Source organism: Gracilinanus agilis, chromosome 4 (assembly GCF_016433145.1).
Source record: "Gracilinanus agilis isolate LMUSP501 chromosome 4, AgileGrace, whole genome shotgun sequence".
Taxonomy (NCBI): Eukaryota; Metazoa; Chordata; class Mammalia; order Didelphimorphia; family Didelphidae; genus Gracilinanus; species Gracilinanus agilis.
The window spans coordinates 229,635,314-229,654,437 of NC_058133.1; the positions used below are offsets into that span (position 1 = coordinate 229,635,314).

Consider the following 19,124-nt stretch of genomic DNA (forward strand, 5'->3'; position numbering starts at 1 on the left):
ACTGGCTTTCACCTTTAGCAACAGTTTCCCAGACCTTAACCCTCTTCCCTCAGCTTACCCTTGCATTTAATAAACCCCTTGGCCTTATTCAGAGAGCCTCAGTGTTTCATTCATATCACCAATTAGGGCCAGGGACTGGGAAGAAGGAAGATAATTATCACTAGTTTCCTAAGGGGCTAGACCAGGCATCCATCTTGCTCAGGAAGTGAACTATGTTCACTTCCTGTTGGTTTCAGTATCTCACCGGCAGGGAGGGGCTCCTCACTCCTCACCTTAAGGGAGCTTAGGGACAACAGGGAGACTGACTGAAACATCTCAGCCCAGGCCCACAACCCTGGCTGACCCAAATCAACCTATACTGAAGTTATAGTCTCCCTGCCTAGAAGACTCAGCTGGGAGCACCCTGTCCTCTAATATAAGCCTCCATTAGCCTCTTTATTTCTTGATTACACCAAAACAAATTTCGATGCATGAATATAATAGATATTGTTATGTTATAAGAAATTATGTGTTTCAATGAATACAAAGAAGCATAAAAAAATCTCTATGAATTGATGAAGACAGAAATGAGCAGAGCCAAGAAAACTATATATACAGACTATCAATCAATCAATAAACAATTTTTAAATACCCACTATTTGACAGACACTATACTAAGTTCCAAGGATATAAAAATGAGACAAAAGACGATGCCTGCCCTCCAAGAGCTGGGTATAAACAAACACATGCAAATTATATATAGGATGAATAGGAAATAATTATTAAAGGAAATACAAATGGGAAAGGCTTCCAATAAAAGAGAAAATTTTAGTTGGTGTTTAAAGGAAGCCAAGGAAGTCAGGAGTTGGAGCCAAGGAGGGAGACTATTCCAGGAATCAGGGCCAGCTAAAGAAAATGCCCAAAGAAGAGCTATGCAATGCCTTGTTCCTGGAATAGCCAAGAGGCCAGTATCACTGGATCAAAGAGTATATGTTAGGGAGCAAGGTGTTAGAAGACTGGAAATGTAGAAGGGGCCTAGGTGATAAAAGGCTTAGAATGCCAAACAGAATTCATTTGATTCTAAAATTAAAGAGAGCTACTGGGCTTCATTAAATAGGGGTTGATATAATCAGTCCTGTGAGTCAGAAAAAAATCATTAGTGGCTAAATGAGACATACCAGAGTAAGGGAAGTCTTTAGAAAGGAAGACCATAACACCATCCAGCTATTACAACAGTTCGGGGGTATGGGTCTATACTAGTGGCAGCATCAGAAGAAAGAAGGGGGCACATTTGAGAGATGTTTGCAAAGGTTAAATTGCCAGGTCTCAGCAACAGATTAAGATAGTGGGAGTGACAGATAAATGAGTAGTTGAGGATGATTGTTACATTGCAAGTGGGAGAAATGGGAAGTAGTGTTGCCCTGTAGAATAATAGGTAAGATTAGAATGAGGAAAGTTTTAGGGGAAAAAGATAACGATTTTGGACATGGTAAGTTTAAGATGTCTATTAAACATCCAGTATAAGAGGTCTTAAAGGCAGTGGAAGATGCAAGACTAGAGATCAACAGATAATTTAGGACAACTACAACAACGTAAATGGGGAAAAAAAACCTACATATCAAAAAATCAAAAGTAAATGTAGGTCGTAGGTTCAAATGTGGCCTCAGACACTTCCCAGCTGTGTGACCCTGGGCAAATCACTTGACCCCCATTGCCCACCCTTACCACTCTACCACCTAGGAGCCAATGCACAGAAGTTAAGGGTTTAAAAATGTAAAAAAAAAAAAAAAAAAGTAAATGTAACAAAATTATTAAGATCAAGTAGTACTTGAATAAAGAGAAATGGAGAGACTCCCCCTAATGGAGTAGGTGATCCACCAGTGTTAAACATTGCACATTTTTTGTGACATTTTCAAAGTATCACTTGGTTCTCTTAACCTTTTGTATCTCTCTCACTTAAAAAAAATTAAAAAAACAAACACACACACACACACACACACACACACACACACACATACACACATATCTGGGATAGAAAAGTGGAGATGCCCTTGGAATAACTATGCTTAAGTAAGAAATAGAAGATATCAATGAAAAGAATAGGAAATTCAGTTTACAAGTCTACTTTAAAGCTTTACCAACCTTGTTGAATACCCAGATTTCTCCATTCACTGTGGGCCTTGGTACACCATGCCCATTGTAGTGGAAGAGAACTCGTTCTTCCTTGGCATTTCGGCGCAGGGATGTGCAAAGCTTCTTGACTTCATCAACTGTTGGATCAAGACTTTGTTTGTAGCGGGCCTGTGACAAGAGAAGAAATTTTAAAGTTATAATGCAGTCCAAACTAGATATACTACTCTTTAAGTTTCAGGATCCTTTTTTAAAATTTTATTTATTTTTAGACTATTTTTCCACGATTCCACGATTCATTTTCTTTCCCTTCCTGATTCCAGAGCCAACAAGCAATTCCATTGGTTTGTAGAAATATTATCACTTGAAATCAGGATCCTTTTGATGTTGATCTTCGCTTTCCCTAGCTAGAAACAAAGACACATTCCACAAGTCTGTCATGCCACATTAAAATCAATGGCATTATTCATATAAGTATTAAATACTTTTACATTTAAAGTAAAAATGGCAAAAATCTATAGTATTCATTTGATGAATTTGTCCTTGCCTTTATACAGATAGGAGTTAAAAACATATTGGAATAGAATAAGGCCTGCATGCAGTTAAACACTGTAGAAGCTACAGAGGTAATTAAGAAGCATGAAATACTGCAGAAAGAGTCTGTCTCCTTAAACTCATGCTTGTTATGAGGAATTTCTGCATCTGATAGTATAACAAAAGACTTCATAGTAGTTACAAATCATGTAAGAAAAATGTTAGTGGTTTCAAAGAAGTATATGAACTATTATATAAAATGATACAGAATGAGGTGAGCAGAACTATTGGAACAATTTATTATAACATTGTTATCATATAATAAACAATGCCTTATGACACCATCTGACTCCTGACAATGAATTTGCAATATAGAACGAACTATATATTTCTTGAATATATTCAAATGTAGGACTTAATTTTGCTTAATCATGTGTATATAGGGAGTTTTCTTTCTTAAATTGAGAAGAGAAAATAGTTCTTTGTTCTCTAAAAACAATAAATAATAAAAAGAAAAATGTTGCCTTTAAGACATTTTAATAATACTAATATTTAGAACATAAACAACAATATTAATTTCTATAGTGGACTTGAGGAGTACTATGTATAAAATACTGAAATGGGAGTCAGGAAAATCTGAATTCCAATTCTGCCAAAGACGCCTATTAACTGTGCAAGAACAATTCACTTAACACTTTTGTGCCTCAGTTTCCTTAACTATAAAATAGAGATAACAATATCTCCCTCCCTCCCAGTGAGGTTGTGAGGAAAAAATTGGAAATTATATATGTAAAGGTCTTTAATAAGAAACTTTAAATGTTAAATTTCATAATAATTACTTTTATTATTTTTTAGGCTATAAACATTAAAAGCTCTTCTTGAAATAGAAAAATATCACAACTGGAAAATAAAGATGAATTTTGCTCACTGTAGGGTTTTTTTTATTCTTAGTCAGTAATTCAATCCCTTTGAAAAAATATCCAAAGTGCCTACTATGTGTTAAGAACTATTTTTTCAGAAAACTATTACAGTTATACAGCTGATAGGAAACCAAATGATGAAAGCAATGCAGAAAAGTTGAAGCGAACACTAACTTCAGGAAAGAATAGACAATAAAACTCTACTAGTGGAGGACCTCAACTTTTTCCTCTCAGACATAGATAAATTGAAGCAATAAATAAACAAGAAAGAATAAAGGAAGTGAATTAAATTTTAGAAAAGTTGTAACTAATAAATCTCTGGAGAAATGTGAATGGGAAAAGAAAGAAAAATAACTTCTTTTTAGTTGTACATGGCACCTACACAAAAACTTACCATGTAATAGGGCACTAAAAATCTTAAGACCAAATGTAGAAAAGCCGAAATAATAAATAGATCCCATTCAGATTATAATGCAATCAAAATTACAATGAATAGGGTCCATAAGAAAACAAATCAAAAATAAATTGGAAATTAAATAATATAATGCTAAAAAGGGGGTGGGACAAAGAACAAATTATAGAAACAATAATTTCATTAAGAAGAATTACAATGGGATTCTGGGAAGATGAGAGCTTAGATGGAGCAAAACTTAAGACCACCATACCCTTCTACACCGAGATAAAAAACAAAGTGCTCCAAGGGGAAAGAAAACCAAATCTAATAACAGAAGAGCCAGGGGATCCCCATGCTGAACTGCTCAAGAGATGCCAAGAAAAAGGCCTGAATTCTTGAACTGTTGGGTTTGAGAGTAAGGAAGAAGGACAATCCCAGGACCTCTCCCCCATGTGCTGTGCTGAGTCTCCAGAAGCTCCTGGAATCCCTGGGCTGGCACTGGAACAGAGAGAGGGCCTTACCTGCATAGCTGAGCCAGTCTCAGGGCATTGAACACAGATGGCAGGGAGGCAGAAAGAGGAGAAACAGAGAGGGCAACCTAAACACAGTGAAAACTCTCCATCTTGCCCTACCCCTCTTCTCTTTAGCTTCAGGACACATCAAGCTCTACAGATCTACCCCACCCTAGCTTAATCCCATCAATAGGACAGATAAGAAATCTTCAGAGGGTAGGGAAACTGCAATACCTCCTCCCCCATAGACTGCAGAGAAAGTAGATACAAACTTGTTGCCAGCAGGAGAAGAACTTACATCAAAGCTCATTAAAACCATCTGCTTAACCTAATCAACCAGCAGAGCAGAGAAAGTAGAGGAGGGAAAGAGTGGAAAAAGTACAAGTGAACAACAGAAAAAGAAAAAAAGAAATTACAATTGACAGCTTCTTTCCAGGAAGTGAAGAAAAAGCAAATGAAACAAAAGATGAAGGAACCACAAGCAAAAACACAGAAACTCCAGTAAATTGGACACAGGCTATGGAAGAACTCAAAATACAATTCAAAAAACAATTAAGAGGGGACAGCTGGGTAGCTCAGTAGATTGAGAGTCAGGCCTAGAGACTTAAGACACTTCCCAGCTGTGTGACTGTGGGCAAGTCACTTGACCCCCATTGCCCACCCTTCCCACTCTTCCACCTAGGAGCCAATACAAAAAAGTTAAGGGTTAAAAAAAAAGATATTAAAAAAAAGCAAGGGATGAAATTCAGTCTTTAAAAATTAGAATTCAACAGTTAGAAGCAAATTACTTCACAAGGCAGCAAGACTCTATAAAACAAAATCCAAAGAATGAAAAATTTGAGGAAAATATGAAACACCTCATAGGCAGAACCTCACACCTGGAAAACAGATTGTGGAGAGACAATTTAAGAATTATTAGTCTACCAGAACATCATGACAGAAGAAAAAGCCTGGACATCATCCTATAGGAAATTATTGAAGAAAACTGCCCTGACATTCTCAAGCAAAAGGGAAAAGTGGAGGTTGAAAGAATCCACAGATCATCTACTACATTTAATTCACAACTGACAACTCCCAGGAATATTATAGTCAAATTGAAAAATATTACAAGCTGCTAAGAAGAAGTCATTCAGATGCCAGGGAACCACAGTTAGGATAACACAGGGTATGGCTGCATATACATTGAAGGACCAGAAGGCATGGAATATAATAATCCAGAAAGCAAGGGAACTGGGTCTATAACCAAGAATCAACTATCCATCAAAACTGACTATATTCTTGCAGGGGAAAGTATGGTTGTTTAATAAAATTGAAGACTTCCAAGCATTCATCAAGAAAAGACTGAACTTAAAACAGAAACCAAACAGAACTCAAGAGAATTCACCAAAAGGCAAATAAGAGAGGGGGAGAAAAACACAAAAAACAAAAACTTTTTTAAAGGGACCCAATAAGTTCAAATGATTTATATTCCTATAAGAACTCTTAAAAATTGTTATTATCATCAGGGTAGCTAGGAGTATACTTAGAGGGAACAGTGACAAACTGTATAGGATGAATTGTCAATATATGTATATTTGTATATATATATATAAAAAACTAGAGGTAAAAAACAGATATTAAGAGTAATGGGAAAGAGGCAAAATGGAGATAATTTATATTCCACAAAGAAGTGCATGGGGGGAGCAGGGGAGAAGACCAATATACTGGAAGGGTAAAGAGGTTGGAGACAGGAAATACTAAATTCTTAAGTGCATTGTAATTAACTCAAAGAGGGAAGAACAATCAGATCCATTGGGGCAGAGAATTGATTTGTGCCCTATAGAAGTAGAAGGGTAACATACAGACTGGTGGTGAGGGAAGCAATACAGGGGAGGGGGAAGATAGAGGTAGCTTAAAAAGACCATAAAGAAAAATAAGGGGTGAATAAGAAGGGAGAAGGGAGAAAGAGAAGTAAAATAAGGGAGGGGATTAGGGGGACTGATTAAAAACAAAAAATCGGAGTAGAAGGAAATAAGTGAAAGAAAAAAGGGCAGGACAAGGAGAGGGAGTCGAAATGTTGGGGAATACACAGTTGATAATTATAACTCTGAATGTGAATGGTATGAAATTGCAGAATTTATAGGGCTTCAACTCAGAAAAAGAAAGCAGGAGTTGAAATCATGATATCTGACAAAGCCAAAGTAAAAATAGATCTGGTTAAAAGAGATAGAGAAGGTAATTACATCCTGATAAAAGGCAGTATAGACAATGAAGAAATATCATTACTCAACATGTATGCACCAAATGGTATAGCATCCAAATTTCTCAAGAAGAAGCTAGTGGAACTCAAGGATGAAATAGATAGCAATACTCTACTAGTAGGAGACCTAAACCTTCCTCTATCAGATTTAGATAAAACAAACCAAAAAATAAATAAGAAAGAGGTAAGAAGGTTAATGAAATGCTAGAAAAATTAGAGTTAATAGATATTTGCAGAAAAATAAAAAGAGACAAAAAGGAATACACCTTTTTTTCAGCAGTACATAGTACATTCACAAAGACTGACCATATAATAGAGCATAGAAACATGACAAACAAATGCAAAAGAGCACAAACAATAAATAAAAATTTTTCAGAAAATTTTTATAGTGCAAAAAAATAATAATTAGTAAGAGCACCTGGACAGGCAAATCAAAAACCAATTGGGAATTAAACAATATGATTCTCCAAAATCAATTAGTTAAAGAACAAATCATAGAAACAATTAATAATTTCATAGAAGAGAATGACAATGATGGGACATCCTACCAAACTATGTGGGATGCAGCCAAAGCAGTACTCAGGAGGAAATTTATATCCTTGAGGGCATATATTAACAAATTAGGGAGGGCAAAGATCAATGAATTGGGCATGCAAATCAAAAAACTAGAAAGGAAACAATTTAAAAATCCCCAGTTAAAGATCAAACTAAAGATGATAAAAATTAAAGGAGAAATCAATAAAATTGAAAGTAAAAGAACTATCGAATTAATAAATAAGACTAGAAGCTGGTACTTTGAAAAAACAAATAAAATTGACAAACTTCTGGTCAATCTAATTTAAAAAAGGAAAGAAGAAAACCAAATCATCAGTATCAAAGATGAAAAGGGAGACCTCACCTTTAATGAAGAGGAAATTAAGGCAATCATTAAAAAATATTTTGCCCAATTATATGACAATAAATTCAGAAATTTAGGTGAAATAGATGAATATTTACAAAAATAAAAATTGCCTAGATTAACGGTAGAAGAAATAAAATAGTTACATAATCTCATATCAGAAAAAGAAATTGAACAAATCATCAAAGAACTTCCTAAGAAGAATGACAACGAAAAGACCATATATCAAAATTTATAGGATATAGCCAAAGAAGCACTAAGGGGAAGATTCATATCTTTAAACACATCAATAAAACACAGAAAAAGAGTTGGGAATAGAAATAGAAAAAAAAAGAACAAATTAAAAATCCCTAGTGAAAGACTAAATTCGAAATCCTGACAATTAAAGAAGCAATTTATAAAATTGAAGTTAAGAGAAGCACAGAACTAATAAATAAGACTAGGACTTGGTTTTATGAAAACTCAAATAAAATAGAGCACTGGTTAATTTGATTTAAAAAAGGAAAGAAAAAATCAAATTACCAGCATGAAAAGGATGAACTCAATACCAATGAAGAGGAACTTAAAGCAATCATTAGGAAATATTTTGTTCAATTATATGACAGTAAATTTGACAATATAAGCAAAGTGGATAAATATTTACAAAAACATAAATTTCCCAAATTAACAAAGGAAGAGATAAGATACCTAAATAATCCCTTCTCAAGGAAAAAAACAATTGGACAAATTGTCAATGAATTCCCTAAGAAAAAATTCCTAGGGCTAGATAGATTCACAAGTGAATTCTATCAAACATTTAAAGAACAATTTATTCAAATACTATAAAAACTATCTGGCAAAACAGGAAGAGCAGGAGTCCTCCCAAATTCTTTCATTATACAAATATGGGACTATTAACTAAGCGGGGAGAAGAAAAAACAGAGAAAGAAAATTATAAGCCAATTTCATTAATGAATATAGATGTAGAAATTGTAAATAAAATACTAGCAAGAGGACTACAGCAATATATCACAGGGATTATTCACTATGACCAATAAGGATTTATACCAGGAATGCAGGGCTAGTTTAATATTCAGAAAACTATTAGAAACAGAAATCACGTGATTATCTCAATAGATGTAGAAAAAGCCTTTGTCAAAATATAACATCGATTGCTATTAAAAACACTTTAAAAGCACAAGAATAAATATCATAAATGGGGTCTACCCTAACTTCTGAGAACTAGCTATGTCTGATCTTCAAAACTAACATTCTTGAATTGTGATAGAAAAATATTGAATTAAAAAACCCTATAAAATACTGTGGAAAGCTCTCTGAACTAATTGTTTTCTAGTCGTGTGAGACATTAGCAAAAATTAAATACAGATCTAGCTATATTATCTTTCTCTGGAATCGCATGTATCTAAAATGTAGCAATCCAGGTATATATTAACTGTGATATTATTCTAAGAGTTTTCAAAAAATTTAACTCTTATACTGCTAATGACTGATCTCTGTAATCTTGAGTCAGATTGGACATCGACCTTGCCAAATCTCTAGCTCTTCACTAAGGCTACACCCCAGAAGACAGATCACTTATCTCAGACTTTACCTTCAATGATCAATTAACATAGGTATCAAACATCAGTAGATGCCTCAGGGCATATCAGCTCTGGATCCAGATCTTAGCTCTACCTATTGTTTCCGGTTTTGGCAATTTGCATTTTATGATGATTACCTCATACTGTTAATGTATCAAGCCACTGAGCTCTCCCCTTCCCCCCATACTGTTGTAACCCCAATAAAAGTACCAAGAAATCAGTTGGCAAGGAAGCTCTTGACCATGAGCTTACTCGCTGTCTGTCTACCTTGTGGCAAAACTTTCTGTGTCTGTGTGTTTATTCTCACCTTATGTTCTCTTTCCATTAATCCTTAACCCGTAACCCATTTTCACTCAGTCCTTGGTTCCCCTTTCTAAATGTCCAACCCACTAGGAATCTTCGTGAAGCTGCTGGATGGCTTCATCTGGCACCCAACGTGGGGCTCAAACCCAAGACCCTGAGATTAAGAGTCTCATGTTCTACCTACTAAAATGTAAGGTGTTTGAACAAAGTTAGTAGTGACAGCCATAGAATACAGCAAAACAAAACTTGTGATTCAAATAATAAAACCATGACATTTGTCAAAAGCATGTATCAGTTATCCAAAACTCAAACTTCAATCTCAGTTACTTAGAATGGTACCAAAGATGCAGTATGACATAGTAGATAGAGAACTGGACTTGGAGGGAGGAAGTCTTGCATTTGAATCTTGAAAAAAACAATTTCTAGTTATATGACTTTTTTTACTCATCTATAAAATGAAAATAGCCCATAAAAACACAGTACTGCTTAAATAAGATCATTTAGTCTATAAAAGATTTTGCAAACTGTTTAAAGCATAACATATTTTAAAAATTCATCTTATTTATATTAATAGCTTTTGCTTTATATCAACTTTCATTTCCAAACATGCTATTCTGCCCTTACACAGCAAATCATCCTTTAAAACAAAATTTTTAAAAGATATTTTATTTTACCAATTATATGTTGTAAGAATTAAATTAGGCTTGGCTCAATATGAGAGTTAAAAATAATATTGTGGTCACTAAAATATTAGACCCTAAATCAAAATTACTTTTAGCAGCTTTTATTTACAAGGTAGAGATAGTGAAAGTGGGAAATATAGGAAGGAGACAAAGCCTGGTCTAGCCTACCAACCCTAGGTATTGCTCTGGTGAACTCTGGCTCAGCCCCAATAAGGGCTTCCCCAAGTTTGGCATTTCCTGGTAGTCCTCAGCCAGAAGTTCCTGTGGTGTCTTCTGCCAGAGTTCCACCAATGCAGAATAACTCCAAGGAAAAGCTTGTCTCTTCAGATCTACGCACCAACACAGAATCCAAGGGAAGAGTCTCTGAAAACCAAGGAAGCAAAGACTTTCTCCAGCCCACCAGAGAGAGAGAGAATGAATGTTTGGGCTGGCCTTTTTAAAGCAGGTTTCTTGACATCACTTCCTGTCACTCCCCCACTTCATGGGAACCAATCACAGTTTCCTAATTTACCTACCAGTGTCCAGAGGAGGGAAGTGGCCTTTGGAGGTGTGAGCTTATTCTAGTAAATGACTTGTGAACTCTCATACTTAATGGTTAAGTAGGAGTACTTTAAGTTCTTGATTGATAACTAAAAATAGAAAAAGAGAGAGTTAATTCTATCTTCACAATGTAATAAAAATTTTCTATATAAGTTTTCTGAAGTTATATGATCCAAATTGTTTTCTTTCTTCGCTCCCTCCCTTCCTGGAGATGGTAAGCAATTTGATCTGGGTTATAAAAAAAAATTTTTTTAAAGAAATAAGATGTGAACAAATTAGCATGCATGCAGAATAGTACTGTTCTGCAAAAAAAGTGAATAATATTCCAAATAATATTTGGAAAACTTGGAAATGATGAAGAGTGAAGGGAGCAGAACTAGGAAAATAATTTACATAACTGCAACATAATTATAAAGATAAATAACTTTGAAAGACTTAAGAACTCTATGAATCTCAGAGAATCAATTATAAATAGAACAGATTATCTAATTTCTGACAGAAAGGTGTTAGGCAGAGTGTGCTAGATAAGAAATATAAATTTTGGAGAAAAATCAATGCATTTGTTTTCTTAACTGCATATTTGTTACAAGGATTGCATTTCCTCTCCCCCCACTGCAATATGAAAGAATCTTTTTTGTTAATTAAAAAAAATTAGGGGAGGGAAGGAAGGAAGAGAGAGAAATAATGTGATTTGGTAAACTAATCAACTCATCAAATATATCTGATGATCTATGCAATTTTCAGTACCTGAGTTCTCTACCATGTCCCTATTCAGTGTTTAGAATTACATACTTTCTGTTGTTATGAGGAAAATGGACCAGAAGAACACCAAATTCTGGAAGACTACACCCAATTACAAGGAATGAAGCATTTTGACTGGTTAGCAATCACTATAAAAGGAAAATCACTTAGCAGAAAAGTATACAAGTTTCTCCCAGAGAGGATAACTATGGGAAATAATGGAAGCTGCAGAAAGGTTGACTTGATTTGATATAATGAAAACTTCCTACAAATAAGAGGTAATATATCTCCCTGGGAGATAGTAGGTTCAAACTCAGGAAGGTCTTCAAATGAAGGCTAGTTGACTATTTTAGGGTATGTTTTAGAATAGATTCTTATTCAGGTAAGGGTAGAAGAACTTGATGTTCAGGCATTTCAGTTGTGTACATCTCTTTGTGATTCCACATTGGATTTTTCCTTTGCAAAGATACTAGAGTGCTTTGCCATTTCCTTCTCCAGCTCATTTTACAGGTAAGCAGCTGAAGCAAACAATGTTAAGTGACTTGCCATAGGTCACATAGCTACTAAATATTTGAGGCTGGATATAAACTCAATGAGTCTTTCTGACATCAAACCCAGCATCTATTCATTGTACCATGTAGTTTCTCCCTAAAATTGATAAATATATTTTATATATAAAGTAATCAAACACAAGATAGTTTGGAAAAGAGGATGCTCACAGTTGAGATCAGGAAAAGTTTTATGCAGAAGACAGTATATTAACTGTACCTTAAAAGAAAGGGACTTTGAGTAGTAGGCTAAGACACATAGTTCCTATGTATACTCCAAGTCTCTTAACTCTCTCAATCTATTTCCCTATCTATAAAATGGAGGGAATAAAATCATCTATATCACAGGGCTAATGTGAGGACTAACGAGTTAACTTATATAAAGTACTTTGAAATCCTAAAAGCATTTAATTAATTAAGGGCCAACTATTATTAGTGAGGGTACAGAGGTACTGAAGTATAAAAGATATGTATATGATCATATCAAGTAGAATACAGATTATAAAGTACACATCCAAAATTGTGCTTACTCCAAAGCAATTTTAGTGAATTTTAAGTAATAATGAAAAGCATGCAGTATCATTAAAAGGCAATGATACTAGATATGTGAATTCAAAACAATTGTTGTAAGAGATACAAAGAAATGTATGCCATGATGCTGTTCGTAAAAGAGATGTTAGACACAAAGGACATACTTATGAAAAGCTTACAAAAAATACTTGAATGAACTGGAATATAAAGCAGCAGTGACCAATATACATTTTGGATAAGGTTTACGATATACACTGAATCTGAATGTTACGTTTTCTCAGAAAAGATATATAAAGAAAACAGAAAATACCACTATTTTCTTTCCTCTCACTAAACTCATTATTTTTACTGAAAAATACTGGCAAATATAAATACAGAGAACCATGGAAAGATAGACATCAACTGATGAAGAGTGAAGTCAGCAGAAACATAAAAACTGTACACATAACTACAGTAATGTAAATGGAAAGAACAAATAACACAAACATATTTTTTCTCTCACTGTAGTTTATTGGGTAAATACAAAATAAAGCATCTTATTTAAAAAATGAAACAAATGAAAAGAAAAAACCAAATGAATTAGAAATGGTGTGCATATTATCTATTCTCTGTAGTGCAGAAATATTAATTAGTTCAAACTCATCATTAGGCACTTTGCAAGAAAAAAGGAAAACTTTAGCATTTATGGAGTATGTGTACACTACATTCACACCCCAAAATTACAACTGAAATATGTATATACAAAAAAAAGTAAATAAACGAGCAAGTCATGAAAAATGCACTTCTAAAGACTCTGAGCGATTTTTCCATTTCTTCCTTTTCATACAAAAGGTTGAAAATAAATTCTATATATTAGACTGATGCATATGGTACTGCTGTATAGGAAACAAAAACATCTAACATTTATTTTAGGGACTTTAATTAAAATATAAGCACATTTAATAAAACTATGTTATGCAATAGCATATCATATATATTTATCCTTTTTATAATGAAAATAACGTATTCTAGAATAGACCTAAAATAGGTTTTGAACAATGATACATGTAAAACCTGGTGGAACTGCTTGTCAGCTCAAGGAGGGGGGAGGGAAGAGGGGTTGGAAAAATCATGAATCATGCATGTAATCATGTAAAAATCTCCTAAATAAATAAATTATTTAAAAAAAGAAAGGAAGAATCTCATAAAACCGTAAAAAAAAAAAAAACTACTTAGAATCATGGAGGTGTATTGGTGTGATACAGTGAACAGAAAAATTCTAGGTCCTTATGGATTCATAAAAGAATCTATCAAACAACAATTATTTTTGGAGCAGCTAGATAGCTCAGTGGATAGAAAGCCAGGTCTGGAGAAAAGAGGTCCTGGATTCAAGTATGGCCTAGTTACTTTTTTTTTTAAATTTAATAATTTTTATTTTTTAGAAAAGTTATCCATGGTTACATAATTCATGTTGTTACTTTCCCCTTCACCCCTCAAACCCCCCCCCCCCATAGCCGACGCGCATTTCAACTGGTTTTAAGATGTGTCATTGATCAAGACCTATTTCCAAATTGTTGATAGTTGCATTGGTGTGGTAGTTTCAAGTCTACATCCCCAATCATGTCCTCCTCAACCCATGTGTTCAAGCAATTGCTTTTCTTCTGTGTTTCCACTACTGCAGTTCTTCCTCTGAATGTGGGTAGTGTTCTTTACCATAAGTTCCTCAGAACTGTCCTGGGTTGTTGCATTGCTGCTAGTACAGAAGTCCATTACATTCTTTTTTACCACAGCATATTGGTCTCTGTGGCAATGTTCTCCTGGTTCTGCTCCTTTCACTCTGCATCGATTCCTGGAGGTCTTTCCAGTTCACATGGAGTTCTTCCAGTTCTTTATTTCTTTGAGCACAATAGTATTCCATCACCAACATATACTACAATTTGTTCAGCCATTCCCCAATTGAAGGGCATACCCTCCTTTTCCAGTTTTTTGCCACCACAAAGAGCGCAGCTATAAATATTTTTGTACAAGTCTGTTTATCTATGATCTCTTTGGGATATAAACACAGCAATGATGTAGCTGGATCAAAGGACAGGCAATCCTTTAGAGCTCTTTGGGCATAGTTCCAAATTGCCATCCAGAATGGTTGGATCAGTTCACAACTCCACCAGCAATGCTTTAATGTCCCAATTCAGCCGCATCCCCTCCAACATTCATTTCTCTCCCCTTCTATTATTTTAGTCAATCTGCTAGGTGAGAGGTGATACCTCAGAGTTGTTTTGATTTGCATTTCTCTAATTATTAGAGATTTAGAACACTTTCTCATGTGCTTATTGATAGCTTTGATTTCTTTATCTGAAAACTGCCTATTCATGTCCCTTGCCCATTTATCAATTGGGGAATGGCTTGATTTTTTTATACAGTTGATTTAGCTCCTTGTATATTTGAGTAATTAGACCTCTGTCAGAGTTTTTTATTATAAAGATTTCTTCCCAGTTTGTTGTTTCCCTTCTGATTTTGGTTGCATTGTCTTGTTTGTACAAAACCTTTTAAATTTAATATAATCAAAATTATTTATTTTACATATTGTACTTTTTTCTAACTCTTGCTTGGTTTTAAAATTTTCCCTTTACCATAGATCTGACAGGTATACTATTCCATTTTCACCTAATTATTTTATAGTTTCCTTCTTTATATTCAAGTCATTCACCCATTCTGAATTTATCTTGGTGTAGGGTGTGAGATGTTGATCTAAACTTAATCTCTCCCATATTGTTTTCCAATTTTCCAACAGTTTTTGTCAAATAGTGGATTTTAGTCCTAAAAGTTGGGCTCTTTGGGTTTATCGTACACTGTCTTGCTGACATCACTTAACTCAAGTCTATTCCACTGATCCTCCCTTCTGTCTCTTAGCCAGTACCATATTGCTTTGATGACCGCTACTTTATAGTATAGTTTAATATCTGCTACTGCTAGGCTACCTTCCTTCACGTTTTTTTTTTTCATTATTTCCCTAGATATTCTTGATTTTTTGTTATTCCAGATGAACTTTGTTATAGTTTTTTCTAATTCAGTAAAGAAGTTTTTTGGTAGTTTGATAGGTATGGCACTAAATAGGTAAATTAATTTGGGTAGAATGGTCATTTTTATTATGTTAGCTCATCCTACCCATGAGCAATCAATGGCTTTCCAATTGTTGAGATCTAATTTTGATTGTTTGTGAAGTGTTTTGTAGTTATATTCGTATAATTCCTGTGTTTGTTTTGGTAGATAGATTCCTAATTATTTTATTTTGTCAAAGGTGATTTTAAATGGTATTTCTCTTTCTACCTCTTGCTGCTGTGATGTGTTGAAAATACATGGAAATGCTGATGATTTATGTGCATTTATTTTGTACCCTGCAACTTTGCTAAATTTGATGATTATTTCTACCAGCTTCTTAGTTGATTCTCTAAGATTTTTTAAGTAGACCATCATATCATCTGCAAAGAGTGATAGCTTAGTCTTCTCATTGCCTATTTTAATACCTTCAATTTCTTTTTCTTCTCTATTTCCATTTTATAAACAAGATGACAATAATGAAAATGCAATGAATTCAGACTGATCTAAATTTTTAATAAATAGGCATTTATTTTCTTCACTTCAATAAATGATTTCCGCCCCACATAAAATATTTAGTACCCTTTTACACAGGTAATTAGTTTGTCCATTTGTTCTCTGAATCCTAGATATGAAGTGCTTTAGGGCAAGACCACAAGTGACATCAGGTAGAATTTAGTAGAGTACAGCACCTTTTTGCTACTAAGTTTCTCTCAGCATATTGCTAAATTCTACAGTTATTTTTATTTTTTTAAGAGGAAGTCAGGACCTCAACAAAGGTCACATTGAAAGTTTGTCTTGGTAAAGCAATGAAACTAATAACTGCTTAAGGAGATCAATTTTCTTCTGTGACACAACAGTATTGTGAGCAACAAGTATTCAAAAGCCACTTGTAATATAAAGTTTTGCAAAAGAATTTCAGGGAAATACAAGGCACAACTGGCAAAAGTGATCTCTTCTCATACAAATCTGATAAATCTGTCAAGGATGTTGCTAACATTAATATTCCAGAAGCTACCTAGTTTGAGGAGAGACTTAAAGGCAGTCATTTCACTTAGTCAAATAAAATATTCTTTTACAATCAACAAACAATAAGCACAATGTGATTTTGCATTCTCAGCCCCCTTCGATCAATTACATAAGCCTCAAAAAGTGATCTGTAATACAATTTAATTGAGAAAGACTTCCCTGGACACTTTTCATACTGTCATCAAGGATGCCTAGGATTCAGCTATCATAATAATAAAGATAGGCAAGTTGTCCTTATTTCCTTCTTTTTGGGTAAATTTTTTTTTAAATGCATAAGTGGTGACAAGCATTTGAAATACCAATCTTACATTGTCCTTAGTAGCTTGGCTGCCCTCAATATATGCACTTTCCTGTCCTACTACTCTTTCTTCCCTTATTTGTTGAATTATCCTTTTATTTTCTCAGGCAGCACAACTAGCACAAAAATATTGAGTCCAAATTTAGTGTCTACACTTACAAAAATAGAGAAAAGAGCTTGTTATAACTTTTTTTCAATGACTTTATGGTTATTATAATATCAAACAAGGTATAAAACAAGGATAGATATAAGCTCACTAAAACTCTGTACTTTTAACATAAAAGAAGTTATTTCTACATCACCTTCTAGGTGGGAGGTACTATAGATACTATCTGTGAATGTGGATATTATTGTTTTCATTATTTCTAATCCCTATTGATAGAATTATAATAATAATAGGAATAATAAATAATTCACTATTTTTCATCACAAAGGATCTTAAAGGAGGATCTATAGAATTACCTAGGAGGGTAAGGCTTCACTACCCTCAGAAAGAGAAAAATAAGTACTAATTATCCATACCATGTTATACAGATGCATGTATAATCTATAGAAGTATTCCCTCATTATACTTACCTTTCATAAACTTTATGGATAGTCAACAGACTGAGAATAAAAGTGACATGAGAACAAATGACTGGGTTGCATGAGGGAAACTTTATAATGCTTTTAAGTCTCTGAAAATTCTCCATGAAAAAAATGGGCCCATTTTTTAAAATACCAAGATTCTCCTAATGATATGATATGATTTTAAGTAAAGTCAACAAACAATAAGTGCTTGCTAAATTCTTACTATGTGTCAGGCAATGTGCTTAGTGATAGTAATACAAATACAAGTAGAAAGACACTACCTATATTTAGGAAGTTTACTCTTAGACAAGAGCAATGGATAGGGTGCTGAGCCTGGAGTAATGGAAGAAGTTAATTCACACCAGCCCCAGACAGTTATTTAACAACTATGTAACCCTGGATAAGTTACTCTCTGCCTCCGTTTCCTCAACTATAAAATGGAGATAACAATAGTTCCTATCTTACAGAATTGTTGTAAAGATCAGATGAAGTAAATTTGTAAAGCATTTATTACTGTGCCTGACACATAGTAGATACCTATAAATATTTGATCCTTTCCCTTGCTTTCTTATATTTATTTTGGTTAATTTATCTAGTTCTGATAGGAGAAGGTTGAAATCCCCCACTAGTATAGTTTTACTATCTATTTTCTCCTTAAATTCCTTTAATTTTTCCTTTAAAAATATGGATACTATAGCATTTGGTGCATATATGTTGAGTACTGATATTTCTTCATTGTCTATACTGCCTTTCATTAAGTTATAATTACCTAACTTATCTCTTTTTATCAAGTCTATTTTTGCTTTAGCCTAGTCTGAGATCATAACTGCTATTCTTGCCTTCTTTGTCTAAGTTGAAGCTCAATAGATTCTGCTCCAGCCTCTTATCTTTACTCTATGTGTGTCTACCTGCTTCAAATGTATTTCTTGTAAATAGCATATGATTGGATTTTGGTTTTGGAAGCTATCCACTTCTGTTTTATGGGTGTGTTCATCTCATTTACATTCATAGTATTGATTATCATCTGTGTATTCCCCTACATCTTGATTTTCTCTTTTGATACAGCCCTTTCTCCTTTCACTTTCCTTCCATATCAGTGTTTTCCTTTTAAGCATTCCCTCTTCCTTCTCCCTTATTTTCTTCCCCTTCCTACTACCTCCCTTCTTATTCCCCTCCTAATTCTCTGTAGGGTCTTTTAATCAACCCCCCAACTTTTCTCTCCCTTATATTACCCCCCTTCCCACACTCCCATTCCTTATTCCCCTTCTAGTTCTTTATAGCAGTGATTCCCAAAGTGGATGCTACCACCCCCTGGTGGGTGCTACAGTGATCGGGGGGGGGGGGCGGTGATGGCCACAGGTACATTTATCTTTCCTATTAATTGCTATCAAAATTTTAAAAAATTAATTTCTAGGGGGCTAAGTAATATTTTTTCTGAAGTAGACCAAAAGTTTGGGAACCATTGCTCTATCAGGTAAGTTAGGATTCTATACCTCAATGAATCTAGCTATTCTTCCCTTTTTAAGCCAATTCCAATGAGAATAAGGTTTAAGTATTACCTGTCACTGCCCTCTTTCTCTCTTCTATTGCATTAGCCTTCTCCCTATTCCCCAACCCCAT

The 19,124-nt window shown here is 34.3% G+C and overlaps 1 protein-coding gene across 2 annotated transcripts in view; it reads right to left on the reverse strand.

Moving 5' to 3' along the window:
* RPTOR (regulatory associated protein of MTOR complex 1) overlaps positions 1 to 19,124 on the reverse strand; it is a 547,237-nt gene that overhangs the window by 352,888 nt on the left and 175,225 nt on the right. For both annotated transcript variants that reach the window (XM_044676205.1, XM_044676204.1), the window contains exon 4: positions 2,122 to 2,280. In XM_044676205.1, the coding sequence (XP_044532140.1) occupies positions 2,122 to 2,280 (159 nt within the window). The remainder of the gene's footprint in view (positions 1 to 2,121; positions 2,281 to 19,124) is intronic.